We start from the raw sequence: 12,736 nt of genomic DNA on the forward strand, positions 1-12,736 counted from the left end.
TAAGAGAGTAAGTATATGTTAGTAGCTGTAAGAATAGGTTAGATGGTGAATGTATAACTGTATAGGTGAGTAAATGGCAGTGTTATTGATTCTTTACATGACTAGCTCGGTGTGTCAATAACTCTATGAATGAGTGACGGTGTATGAGTGTTTGTAGAGGTGTATGAGTACATATAATAGTGCTGTATTGATGAGTGACTACATGTATGAGTAACTGTATGGGTGAATGAATGAATGTGTGTGTATAGATAGGAATTAGTCAGTGGGTATATAGTAACTGCTATTGATTTGTCTATGGTTTGAGGAGGTGCATCAGATTATCACGTGGATGATGTCATCAGTAAGGTCATCAGTGATATCATTTGAGATGTCATCAGTGATGTCATGAGTGATGTCACTGACCATGTCACGAGTGATGTAATATGTGACGTCATCAGCAGTGCATTGCGGGGGCGCGAGTTATAGTTAGCTCTACTAACTATAACGTTCGAATTTCTCTGTTTTTGTACGAGTGAAATGACCAACTAACTATAACGTCCCTGAAACCTATGGTTTTATCAGGGAATTTCAAAGGTTTTTTAAAAGCTAATTTCTAACTATAACGTCCCTGAAACCTATGTTTTTTTCAGTGAATTTCAAAGGTTTTGTAAATGCTAATTTCTAACTATAACGTCTGTAAAACCTATGTTTTTTTCAGTGAATTTGAAAGGTTTTTAAAATGTTAATTTCTAATTATAATGTTCATTAAACCTATAGTTTTTTCAGAGTTTTTAAATTATCATTCCATTCTCAACCTGGTTAAAATAATCGATATCGCCAGTCTTCCAACAATAGCTCCCGCCAAAAAGAATTGCCAATTTTCAACGAGCAGTCAACTCTGCGGTGCGTTCCAAAAACAGGCGATAAGCTGTGTTCGCAGTAGGAATGTAACATCTGCCTTTTACTGGTGTAAAGTAGGACGACTACCTACAGTGTGAAAGGGAGCCCAGCGCAGAATCACATCTGAAGACCAACACATGTCATAGAGCTACTGTTCATGCACCTCCGACACCCAAGAAGGCCACAAAACCCACTGCCACCACCCTCAGTACCTCCCCCCAGCCCAATCCCCCCTACTACCACCGAGGCAGCGCACAACAGGACAGTGGACCTTCAAAAAACGGCATGGCCCCTCAGCCACACAATAGCTGAATGTAACGAGATGCGGCAACCAAACATGTGTGAAGAACGCAAGTCAACCACCAATAATAATGCACACAATACCAAAAGTACAGGGTGCCACATTGGCGCTTGTGGCCCGGGTGGCGGCAGCAGTACAACAGGGACACCCGCATCAGGACTGGCATACGCCAAGCCAGCCCAATCCGTTTACACATACAGGGAGGGACAACAACGCTACATGGCCCAGCTTTTCATTGTAGTGATCTGCTGCTCACAGGTCTAGTTCTCAGTACGCCACAGCCACTCACTGACAGCTGGTTTACACCCACACCACACCCTTCAAGCACAGGTGTCACAGGACACGTGACTCTGCCAATAAAAACGACCGGACGCATGTGCTCCACGCCATTTCGATTTCAGACTTGGTGCACCGGATGCACTGCGGCCGGCACAGGCACACCGCCACGGGACGGTGAATTTCGGTTCACTGAGGTAGAGGCATTGTAAGTGCTCAGCGGGTGTGCAGCCTGCAATGATGCCCAGTCCCTGTGGTCCGGACAGGTCAGGTTTTGTGTGCCTTGTTGGATCGCACTGTAGGCCTGAGCCATCGACCAGCGGGGGCCTACCGCCACGTGGTGTGGCCTCACTGGTCACTGAGTTAGTAGTACTGCAAGGGCTGAGTGGGTGTGAAAGCTGCGATGATGGTGGGTGCACTGGTATGTCCTCTGTCATGGCATAATCAAGACGCAGCACCAAATGTAAGACCTGTTGGCCTGCGGAGCGGGGTTGCATGATGTGGAGGGTGCCCTGTCCGCGGAAAGGTGAGCAGTGAGGCCTGGGTGCGCAGGGGCGGGCAGGCACCTCTGGGCGTCGGGAGTGGATGGGGTGCAGCAGCGGCGGGCAGACACCTCTGGGCAGTGGAAGTGGATGATGTGCAGCAGCCTGGTTGCACAAAGGCGGGACAGCGATTTAGGCGTGCGCAGTCGTATATACTCTGCCATTCCTGATTCTGTACTTTGTTTCAGATGTGGGAGCTTGAGGGCTCCACTAGGTCCCGGCACGTGGTTGGAGACACAGCGGTGGTGCAAAGGTGAGCTGTGAGGGTTTTGTCCACTGTGTGGGCACTCACTGTCCCTCCTCATCTCTTCCTTTCTCTCCCTCACACTCTTTCTCTCTCTCTTCCTCCCTTTCACACTGTTTCTCTCTTTCTCTCTCTCTCTCTCACTCTTCCTCTGTTTCTCTCTTTTTCTTTCTCACACTTTCTCTCTCTCTTCCCCTCTCTCACTGTTTCTCTCTCTCTTCGTCTCTCACTCTTTCTTTCTCACTGTCTTCCTCTCACTCTTTCTTTTTTTTTCTCTCTCTTCCTCTCACTCTCACTGTTTCTCTCTTTCTCTGTCTTCCTCTCACTCTTTCTTTTTCTCTGTCTTCCTCTCACTCTTCCTTTCTCTCTCTCCCTTTCTCTCTCACTCTCTCTCTCTCTCTCTCTCTCTCTCTCCCTCTCTCTCCTTTGATGGACGCATGACGCACAATCTCATCTTGCTTTTTGTCAAACAGGCTGTGATTCACGGATTGACGTCCCCCCAACACGGAACTCCCGCCACCAGAGCTGAACGCGTGTACAGCCTGCGAGGATACGTGGCCATCCTGACAATCAACACCCTGTCTGAATTGTGATCTCTGCTCTCCAAGTGTCCGCAACGCCTGAGAAGGTTCCTTGAGTAGAGAGCCTTGTTTCTGCAGCAGCGGGCAGTCACCTCTGGGCAGTGGGAGTGGATAGTGTGCAGCAACCTGGGTGCACAAGAGCGGACAGACACCTCCAGGCACTGGGAGTGGATGGGGTGCAGCAGCCTGTATGCGCAGGAACGGGCAGTCACCTCTGGGCACTGAGAGTGGATGGGGTGCAGCAGCCTGGGTGCACAGCAGCGGACAGACACCTCTGGGCAGTGGGAGTGGATGGGGTACATCAGCCTGGGTGCAGAGACGCGGGCAGACACCTCTGGGCGGCAGGAGTCTATGGTGTGCAACAGCCTGAGTGCGCAGTGGCGAAACAGAGAATTCCGTGTGTGCAGTTGTATGGACTCTGCCATCACTGTTTCTATACTATGTTTCAGATGACTAAACTTGAGGGCTGCATTATATCCCGGCACGTGGTTGGAGACACGCCGGTGGCAGAAAGGTGAGCTTTAAAGATTTTCTCCACAGTGTCAACACTCACTCTCCCTCTCCATCTCTTCCTTTCTGTCACTCACACTCTTTCTCTCTCTTATTCCCAATCTCTTACTTTCTCTCTCTCACACTTTCTCTCTTTCTCTGTCTCTTCCTCTCTCTCTCATTATTTCTTTATCTCTCTTCCTCTCTCTCACTCTTTCTCTCTCTCTTCCTCTCTCACACTGTTTCTCTCTTCCTTGTGTCTCACTCTTTCTCTCACTCTTTCTCTCTCTCACTCTTTCTCTGTCTTCCTCTCTCTCTCACTCTTTCTTTCTCTCTCTTCCACTCACTCTTTCTCTCTCTCTCTCTCTCTCTCCTTTGCTGGACGCACGAAGCTCCATCTTATCTTTCTTTTTGTCTTGCAGGCTGTGATTCACAAATTGTCGAGGGATGACACGCCATATCTGTTCGTACTTTCATTTTGTTCTTTTGTTTAATTAAAATGTTTTATATGTAAATCCATACATGACTAAGATTCTTATTTGTCCAACCTCACAAGCATCTTCGAATTAATAATTGTACAACATTAGCCAATTTTTTACGTTCCAGATTCCCTAATGTGACTGTCACTTTTGTTTGTGGAGAGTGGGGGTGAAGTGGGATGGCGGCCAAGGAGCTGCTGCTGGGGGATGTCTGAGCAGTGTTGAGTGTCCGACCTGCATGATCGTTGGCTCCATTGCATCTGTTCTCAGAGACTTGCGAGCCGGCGGGCTGGCTCGTAGATGAAGAGCTGCAAGCCGACTGTCTGGCTCGTAGAGTGAGAGCCGGGGCAAAGAGGCACAGCAGCGTACTAGCTCGCAAAGGTAGAGTGCTGCGAGCTGATGGACTGCCTTCTAAAGGCCTAGCTGCAAGCTGGAGATGTGGGCAGAGGGAGCGTGAAAGGGGTATCTCGCACACACCGAGCTCGGTATATTAAATTGCCCCCGGCACCTTTGTTTTATATTTTCACTCAATGCGAAGCACAATATGGCTGCTAACAGTTCCTGGTTTGAAGTGTTAGCGGCCAATCAGAGGACACTTCCTGGTTTGAAGAGTTAGCAGCCAGAGGCAAGCTCGTGCTCGGGAGTTAGGCTCCGCCCAGATATAACGGATTTACACCATTTTGACAAAAGTGTGCTTTCTGGACCAAGACCTTTCTCCCTGCCAAATTTGGTGTAATTCAGTTTGACCTGTAGCCTTGTCTAAAGTTTCCTATGGAAAATGCATTGAGAAAACACGTTTTGGGACCCCCCTTTTCTCTCAGCCCCCCCTTGACCAATCACCCCCAAACTTTCAAGATAGGAGCTGATCAGAAAAAAGAGAAACTTTTTGGAAAATTTCGTAAAGATTCGTCAAACGACGCCAAAGTTATAAGCACATGAAAAAATGCTTTTACTTTGGAAACGTGGCACTAACGATAACTACCTACTGGCGACCGCCAGTAGGATTAGGATATATATATATATATATATATATATATATATATATATATATATATATATATACACACTGAAAAAAACAAAGCTTATAGGGACGTTATAGTTAGGTTTAGATTTCACCAGAATCCAGAGGAAGGAATACTACAGTTCTAAAGCCACAGATTTTGGATCAGTCCTACCTTTAATAACTCTATGTCCTGATGTTTGCACTTCTCCTCTATCTCTGTGATCAAGTTCCGGAGGATCGATTGCTGTTTTAACATTCCGGTCACTCTTCCCCGAATCATCCTTAGATTCTCCTTCTTCTCTGTCTCCAAGTCCTTGAGGATATGTTGCTTTTGTTGCTCCAGGAATAGTTCCAGTTCCTCAAATGCAGCTAAGATTTTCTCCCTCTGGTTTCTCAGTTCTCCCTTTGACAGAAAAAATCAGAAATATAAAAGATCAGTTCTCGGAGAAACCAGTATGCCAGCCACAGAGTAGTTTAATTTTGGAAAGCAAACAAACACCACATGTTTTAATTATATTGTTCTTATTCCAGCCACCGCCATTGCTTTACATGTGTTTTTTAACTATTTGTATCGCTACTGCTAGAACAGCAAAACAACTGGGTGACAGCCATTGTTTTCTCTTCTTGAATACATAGAGTGATGGAAGTTAAGATAACAGAATGGATATCATTCAGTCAAAGTATTAGGAATGCATTGGATAAAATATGGGGCAAGTGCAAAATGGTAAGTTATGTGCTGTTTTATGGACATGATACAAGTTGATGCCAGAAAAAACACTACCAGGATCATGTAGCATGAACACTAGAAGAAAGACAAGACTGCCTAGGCCCCATTCCCACTGCCAAAGTTCTGTTTCTCTAGGAACAGCAAATTTAACAAGCAAAGGGGATTCCAGAAAGGTCTTATGAGTGAGGGGCTTCAAGACAACATCTAATTGATTCAATAAAGTGAGTGCTGTGCCCTTTCTATTTACCTGCAACCCATTCAATTCCCATCCACGGTACGTTTTCAAAGCTTAAAAAGAAGAAGGCGCCAGGGAGGGGTGCTTTAACGTCTGTATTATGATTCCCCAAAAACACTTTTAACAGACCTTGAGTAAACTGGCTACCACATTGTAGTTTATGACCAACATATAATGTGACAGAACAGCACAGCTAAATCAGTGGTGCCACTGGAACACCACCCGTTCACTCGGGCTGCTGCACTGGCTCTAACTGTATGGACATTGATCTCTGATGCAGCAAAGCCATGAATCCAATATGGTTAAAGAGTAGAGTGGCCAGTGAGCCTTAGATGCTTCAAAGGCATCTGCACAGGGCCTTGGCTTACCATGCATCTTTTTGAAGAGTTAATTAAACGTGAAATCCTACACGAAAGCAAAGCTAAAATGTCTCCTTCCAACATTTACCGAGAAAGCATGGGAAAGCTAATTGGTCTTGCCTTGAATATGCAGTTGATGACCAATTGGCTTTGCCAGTACATGCTTTTTTTGGTGTAGCTTTGATAAGTATACCAAGAAGAATACATATATGACCGATATAAGTGCAGGCATGATTTAGCAGGCGTATTCATGGGCAAAAAACCTAGAATTTTTTAATGATGGCCACTGGTGTGTTAGCAGATGTTCACAAAAACCAGCAGCTATCTTGGAAAAAAAAATACAATTTATTGTTGTATGCCCACCGATACTGACTGTTAGGAATGGGATCTCTGGTTGGCTAAGGCTTGCGCCAAAGCCAGGCAGAGACCACCACTCTAAGTCAGGGCTGGGGAGTTACATGCCAAAGATAACCCCTGCTCACCCCCTTGGTAGCTTGGCACGAGCAGTCAGGCTTATCCCGGAGGCAATGTGTAAAGCGTTTGCGCGCACACCCAACACCCAAGGCCCACCACAAAGGAAACTCCACACAAGTCATATATAAAAAATAGCCTTTGTATTATAATAAACACATTAGATGATAATCACATAATTTACACTGTGCCAACTGGCACTGGGCAGAATTTTACAGGGGACTATTTACACAAGACAGGGCCACATGGACCACTGTCAGAATTAGCACAAATCACCAATTGTAAATGTAGAACATATACCAACTGTAACACAAATTATAACTGTAGAGCACAACCAGTAACTACTGGTAGAAGGTAAGTACACCCTACGCAATCCTAAACACCTTAGGCATATATCACGCAGGGAAACATGAACTCACTAGCATAACCTATACTAGGAAAACAATCTCCTAAGCATAGACACATTTAGAAATAGAAATAAGCATAAAGGCAATGCACATTACGCAAAAGTACACATGTAGAAATAACCATGTACCCTAGGTGAGGGCACAACACAGAAAAACTGTCCCCAGGCCAACTTGGCCTCTCATGGTCTCAAACGCCCTTTGTCCAAAATGTCAGGGCTGGGCTGCGCAGGCAGCCAAGGAAGAATGCGCAAGGATGTTGAGGGCCTAACTGATGCAGCCGCCCACTAAGTGCTGGGCAGCTGGGAACCTGAGCCTGGTACCAGCGTGCCTCCTGGCTCTCCTCTGGGCTCTAATAAACAGTAGGGCCCAAAACAACGTAGGTGCCCTGTAGGCTCTAAGAATAACACAACTGTGCCCTTTGAAGCCCCACTCCGGGACTTCTCAACCTAAATGCCCCCAAAATGTTGGAGTCCCGCGCTAGGACTCAGCAAGACAAAATGCCCCCAATAGAAATGTCGCAGCTGCCCACTGTCGTGCGGGGCAGCTGGAAGCCACCAACGATCACTGGCACCCTCTGTGCCATCGAGGAGCGTCCCCCGGGGGAGGCACCGACAATGTGCCTCACCTCCAGAGGCAGCCCCCACTCACCGGACTAAAGCGGGGACTCGCCGGCTACTTCCGCCGATGTTGCTTCTTCTCCCGGTCCCTCTCCTGGGACCGGGACTTCACACGGAGCCCGCGAGTAGAGGCTGCACGGGGCTCTCTGTTCACCAGCACGGGAGCCCTGCTGCAGCAGAGAGGCCCTACATCACCCGGGCTTCTTCTCCGGCACTGCGCTGACTTCTTTCAGCCACTCCTCCTTTGTGCACCGGAACGCGGGGTGGGCTCCCGTCGGCTTCTGGCTGTTCCTCCAGGCACAGGAGCGCGGGGTAGGCTCCTGTCCGCTTCCTGGTTCTTGGAGCGCCCCGCCCACAGCAAGTACGCTCTGTGAACTTCCGGGTCACGGCGGTGAAGTCCTCTCTCTGCAGGGTCATGCGGGGTGGGCACCCACTTCCACAAAAGCAGACACGCGGGGTGGACACCCGCTGAAATTATAATAAAGTGGCAGGAGGCGGGGGTGGGCACCCGCGAGAACGAGCGCAACAGCGGGGTGGGCACCTGCCGCAACTACGACAAAGCGGCAGGAGGCAGGGTGGGCACCCGCAAGGACAAGAAATAAAGATAAGCGGGGTGGGCACCCGCCGCGAAGGCACTGATGCGGGGTGGGCTCCCGCTCGGTTTGGCTTTAAACACAAATGGGCGGCAAATAACGCGGGGTGGGCACCCGCTCGGTTTCACGGTCCTGTGGGGGAATCTCCGCGCCGGGGATTCCCTCCTGAAAGGATCGCCGCTCCGCACTGCCAATGAAATTAGGGGCGCTGCTCCTCAGGATAGTAAACCGCTTCTCAGAAATAAAAATACAGCGCTTCCCAGGCAACCAAGATTTAGCGCTTCTCAGGTGCCTGAGCGCAAGGTCCAGGAACAAAGTCCTTAGGAAGGCAGGGGGGGCAAGGGCTGGGCCCAGGGGCCAGCTCACAGGGCCCTCCAGGCAGGGAGGCAGTCCCCAGTTGCGGTCCTCCTGGCACCCAGCAGCAGGCCCCCCTCCAGTTAGGATCAGCAGAACACTTTACATGTGGTCACAGCCCCTTTTTATATACACATTTCCTTTGTCTCAGGCTGCAGGGTTAAGGAAAAACCAGATGCAACTGGTTTTGGAGCACTCTGTTGTGCTCAGCCCCTCTCCCCATTCACTGGACAGGCTAGGGACATCAGTCGCACCACAGGGGGCGGAGCCAGCATTGTGTAGGGAAAGCCCAGCCCTATTCAGGTCCCAGGTGCACCCCTCCCACCCATCTGGATGTAAATCTCCCTATTCACCACTGGGGCAGACCCATCCTGACTCCTGGAGCCAGGCACACCAGCCAATCACAAGCTAGACAATCACTTCACATTTATTACACAGACATGCCAGCTTCTAGAAGTGGCACTTCTACACTAGACACAGTAACGCCGCACACATCATCGCGCAGCATTCAATCTCACGAGTTTGCACATACCAAACTCGACCCTGCACTCCCCACGCATCAGGAACTACCATGGACACACACATTCCCCATGCATTCCTATGGGAGGGCAGGTCAGTCTCACTAAAGACATACACAGCGTGCATGCACTTTCCACTGGGACACAGTGTAAAAGCGCCTAGAGGCCTAAAACCACTTACACGACATAGGGAAAGGCTAGAACAAATTCAAAAAGTTTTGGGGGTGAACCTGCCAGAAGGGCCAAGTCCAACACTGACTTTATCACAGCATCAAAACAAGCACTGGCAAAGCCAATATATGAAGAGTTATCTTTGGATACAGAACTTGGTGGAGGGAGAGGAATGGAAGAGTGAAGGGCAGCAAAAAGCATGAAAGAAGCAGGAAAGAAAATAGCTCCTCATGCACTAGAACACAAATTCTTAGCAAGCGGTATAAGGACACAGAACCTACAGAAAGAATGAGGTGTGAAAGCGAATTGCCAGTGGTTTGATTTACAATGTGATTTACACAGAGGCAATCTAATGGCTGGGGCTGGAGAAAGAAGAAGATATAATAGGCCTCTTGATGACAACAGGTAAAGCTGTCCTCAGACAAGAACTTCAAGTTTAGTAAGACAAACTTTTAGATTCAATAACAAAAAGGATAACTATTCTTAAGACATTGTATCCTTGTGGAAGACCCTGGAGGGCTCACCTTTATCAGACTAGGCATTTAGAACAACATGCAAACTCCAGACTGGATGAGGATTCCTGACCAAAAGATAGGTCTGGAGAGGCCTGAGACTCAGATGTGTATCTGTATACCCAGCTAGTCTACAAGCAATCAAGGCTAAAGAAGAAACAAAGCAGATGCGTAACACAGGCCCCCGCAGCCACCGCATTGCGGGGGGGGGGCCGCACTCCAAGCGCCCCCTCACTCAGCGGAGCCAGCAAGACTCTTGTCTTCATTAATTAAATGGTGTGCGCATGCCCGGCCCTGGCCGCTGAGGCTCTCCTCTTCATTAATTAATTGGTGCGCGGCGCGCAGATGTCTCCGCGTCTGCGCGGTCTTCAGTGTGGGGCATAGGGTGGGGCTGGTGACTATTGTCAGTCATGCGCATTGTGCAGCGCAATTAAAAGTGTGCATGAATCGTGACCAGTGAGGTGAGGGCGGCTGGCGGCCTGTGGCGCTGGGTGGGACATAGTGGGGCACCCCTTCCGCAGCCACAAAAGGGGCAAAAAGCAGACTGCGTTGGGCTGCTGGAGAGGCCCAAGGACTTGGCCCTAGCCCGCTAGTTCTTGAAGCGCTCTAGAGCGTTGTCCACTTTGTCACCAAAAAGGCGACGGCCATCAAAGGGCATGTCCATGAGGGTGTTCTGGACATCCCCCGAAAAGTCAGTCGATCTCGTCCAGGCGTAGATAAGATGGGCTACAGACGTTGAAATTATCCTGCCTAGAGAGTCAGCGGTATCCAGCCCACAACGGATGGTAAACTTAGCCACATCTCTTCCGGCGGTGACAGCCTAGGAGAGCACTGTGCGAGGCAGCACCTAGGCAACTGTATCCAACACCGAGTGGGTAGAATGGCCCAATAGACATGCAGTGTTTACCGACCTCAGTCCCAAGCTGGCGGAAGAGAAAATCTTCTTCCCAAGATGATCCAGCTTCTTGAATTCCCTTTCCGGTGGAGTGGTAGGGAATGTGCTCCTGGAAGTGGAGGCTTGAACCACCAAACTCTCCGGGGTGGGGTGTTGGGAGAGGAAAGTGGGGTCGCCCAGAGCCAGGCAGTGGCGTCGGGCAATCATACTATCCATGGGAGCCCCCGTGTTGGGCCTGGACCACGTGCCCAAAAGGACATCAGTAAGGGCCTCATTAAACGGCAGCAGGGGCTCCGAAGAGCTTGCAGCCGGCTGAAGCACCTCTGTCAGAAGGTTAGTCCTGACCACCACTGCAGGAAGCTCTGCGCAACACCACTGCATATGACACTCCCTCCTCCATAGCCACGGTAGGAGGAGACAACATGGCAAGGTCAGGGGAGGTGTCAAGACCACTGGCATCCCCCAGTTCCTCTCTCCAGTCCTGTTCAGCCCCTAGCTGATCAGTTAAGGGGTCACCTGACCCCTCCCAGTCCTCCTCCTCATCCTCAGGTTGCCAATCTTGCTGAAAAGGGACCCCAGGAGTGAACATGGGTACAAAAACCCCGCTCGGCACAGATCCGGCGTCAGTCGACACCGGTTCAGCTCCAGGTTCACATGGGGATGGAGGCCGGGGGTTGATGCCGGCCAGGGACATGACCAGCGTCTGTTGCAGTTGCAGTGCCGGAGGAAGCGGCGCCAGTGGAGGTGTAATAAGGTCAACCGGCTGATCCAGACCTGGATCCAGGGGGGCCTGCGGCGCCGGAGCCGACGGCGGAGAAGGCCTAGGCCCCCCATCTGAGTCTGCGGGGCTCGAAGGTGCGCCGGTGGGTTCGGGCTGCCCAAAGATGGCATGCATCGCCTCGTAAAATTTACGAAGTTGGGCAGGAGTCGCTCCGGGTCCCGGGAAGGGAGGGAAGCCCGGAGTTGAGTCTTCGGGCTCCGTGCGTGGAGCCGCGGGAGGGGCAACAGCCTGCATCCTTCATCACGTAAGCTAACCGACGGGGAGAAGTCAGTTAACCGTGTGTTTTCTGTTAAGCATATTCACATGCATCTGCTGGAGTTCTCGTTGTAAGCACACAGACATACATTTCTATTCACACATGTTGGCTATGTATATTGTTAGTATGTAAAGTGCTGCAGAGCCCTCCTGGGCCTATATGCCATACTATAAGCTGAGATGTGGGAGGGAAGCACCTGTGCTATGTCAATGGCGCCTGATGTGTGACAGACTTTGCTGCTGCTCTGCTAACCCATCTACTCATGCCAACTACTAGGCAAGCCACTCTCCCTTCTCTGCCACAGTAGCACTGATTCTAGACCCTGCAAACCTTCAGAGGTCACACTATGAGTTGGCTTGGTGGAAATGGGCCGACTGACAACTCTACAGAATATTTACCTTTACCTACAGACCATAGGGCCTTCTTGCTAGGTGACTGGACAAACTCATATTGCAGCAGCAGAACAGAAAAGACTACAACTGACAGGGACGTAATTGATTCTTTGACCTCTATCCTCCTTTACCCCACAAGACCTCTCCAATTGAATTTCATGAAGCTGAACTTATGTTAAGCTTTAAGGCATATTCAGCACGAGTGCCTGGGAATATCTTCAAGTCAGCATTGCACTATTGCATATACACAGATGCACAGTTCCCTACAAACTCATACTTCACTCCACACGCTCCCAGATTCAAAGTTGTACCCAGCTAAATCATCCACAAAACGAGAAGACACACAAATACAGACTTGTATCTTGTGAAGCACACCTTCCTCCACGGGTAGAGGTAGGTAGACAAAGATACAAAGAGGCCCTAAACCTCACAAAACCTTAAAACGGACCAGGAACAAAAACAAAGAGGCACATACCATACAAGGGAGAGCGCGCGCACATACACACACACTTTAATTGACACTCACCATTGTAGATTTGTACGCCTTGTCTTCTTTGAGTTTAGATTCCAGAATAAGTTGCAAGTTCTCCTTCAGAGGAATTAGCCAGTCCAGGAGCTTACCCTACAGAGGCCAGATGCAAAGAGAAGTGTAGG

At 49.5% G+C, this 12,736-nt stretch overlaps 1 protein-coding gene across 2 annotated transcripts in view; it reads right to left on the reverse strand.

Annotated features, from left to right (window-relative positions):
- LOC146771199 (E3 ubiquitin-protein ligase TRIM39-like) overlaps nucleotides 1–12,736 on the reverse strand; it is a 155,735-nt gene that overhangs the window by 95,273 nt on the left and 47,726 nt on the right. For both annotated transcript variants that reach the window (XM_085640306.1, XM_085640305.1), the window contains exons 3-4: nucleotides 12,609–12,704; nucleotides 4,967–5,197 (exon numbers count right to left, since the gene is read on the reverse strand). In XM_085640306.1, coding sequence (XP_085496432.1) covers nucleotides 4,967–5,197; nucleotides 12,609–12,704 — 327 coding nt within the window. The remainder of the gene's footprint in view (nucleotides 1–4,966; nucleotides 5,198–12,608; nucleotides 12,705–12,736) is intronic.

This window comes from Triturus cristatus, unplaced genomic scaffold, assembly GCF_964204655.1.
Source record: "Triturus cristatus unplaced genomic scaffold, aTriCri1.1 SCAFFOLD_231, whole genome shotgun sequence".
Classification (NCBI taxonomy): Eukaryota; Metazoa; Chordata; class Amphibia; order Caudata; family Salamandridae; genus Triturus; species Triturus cristatus.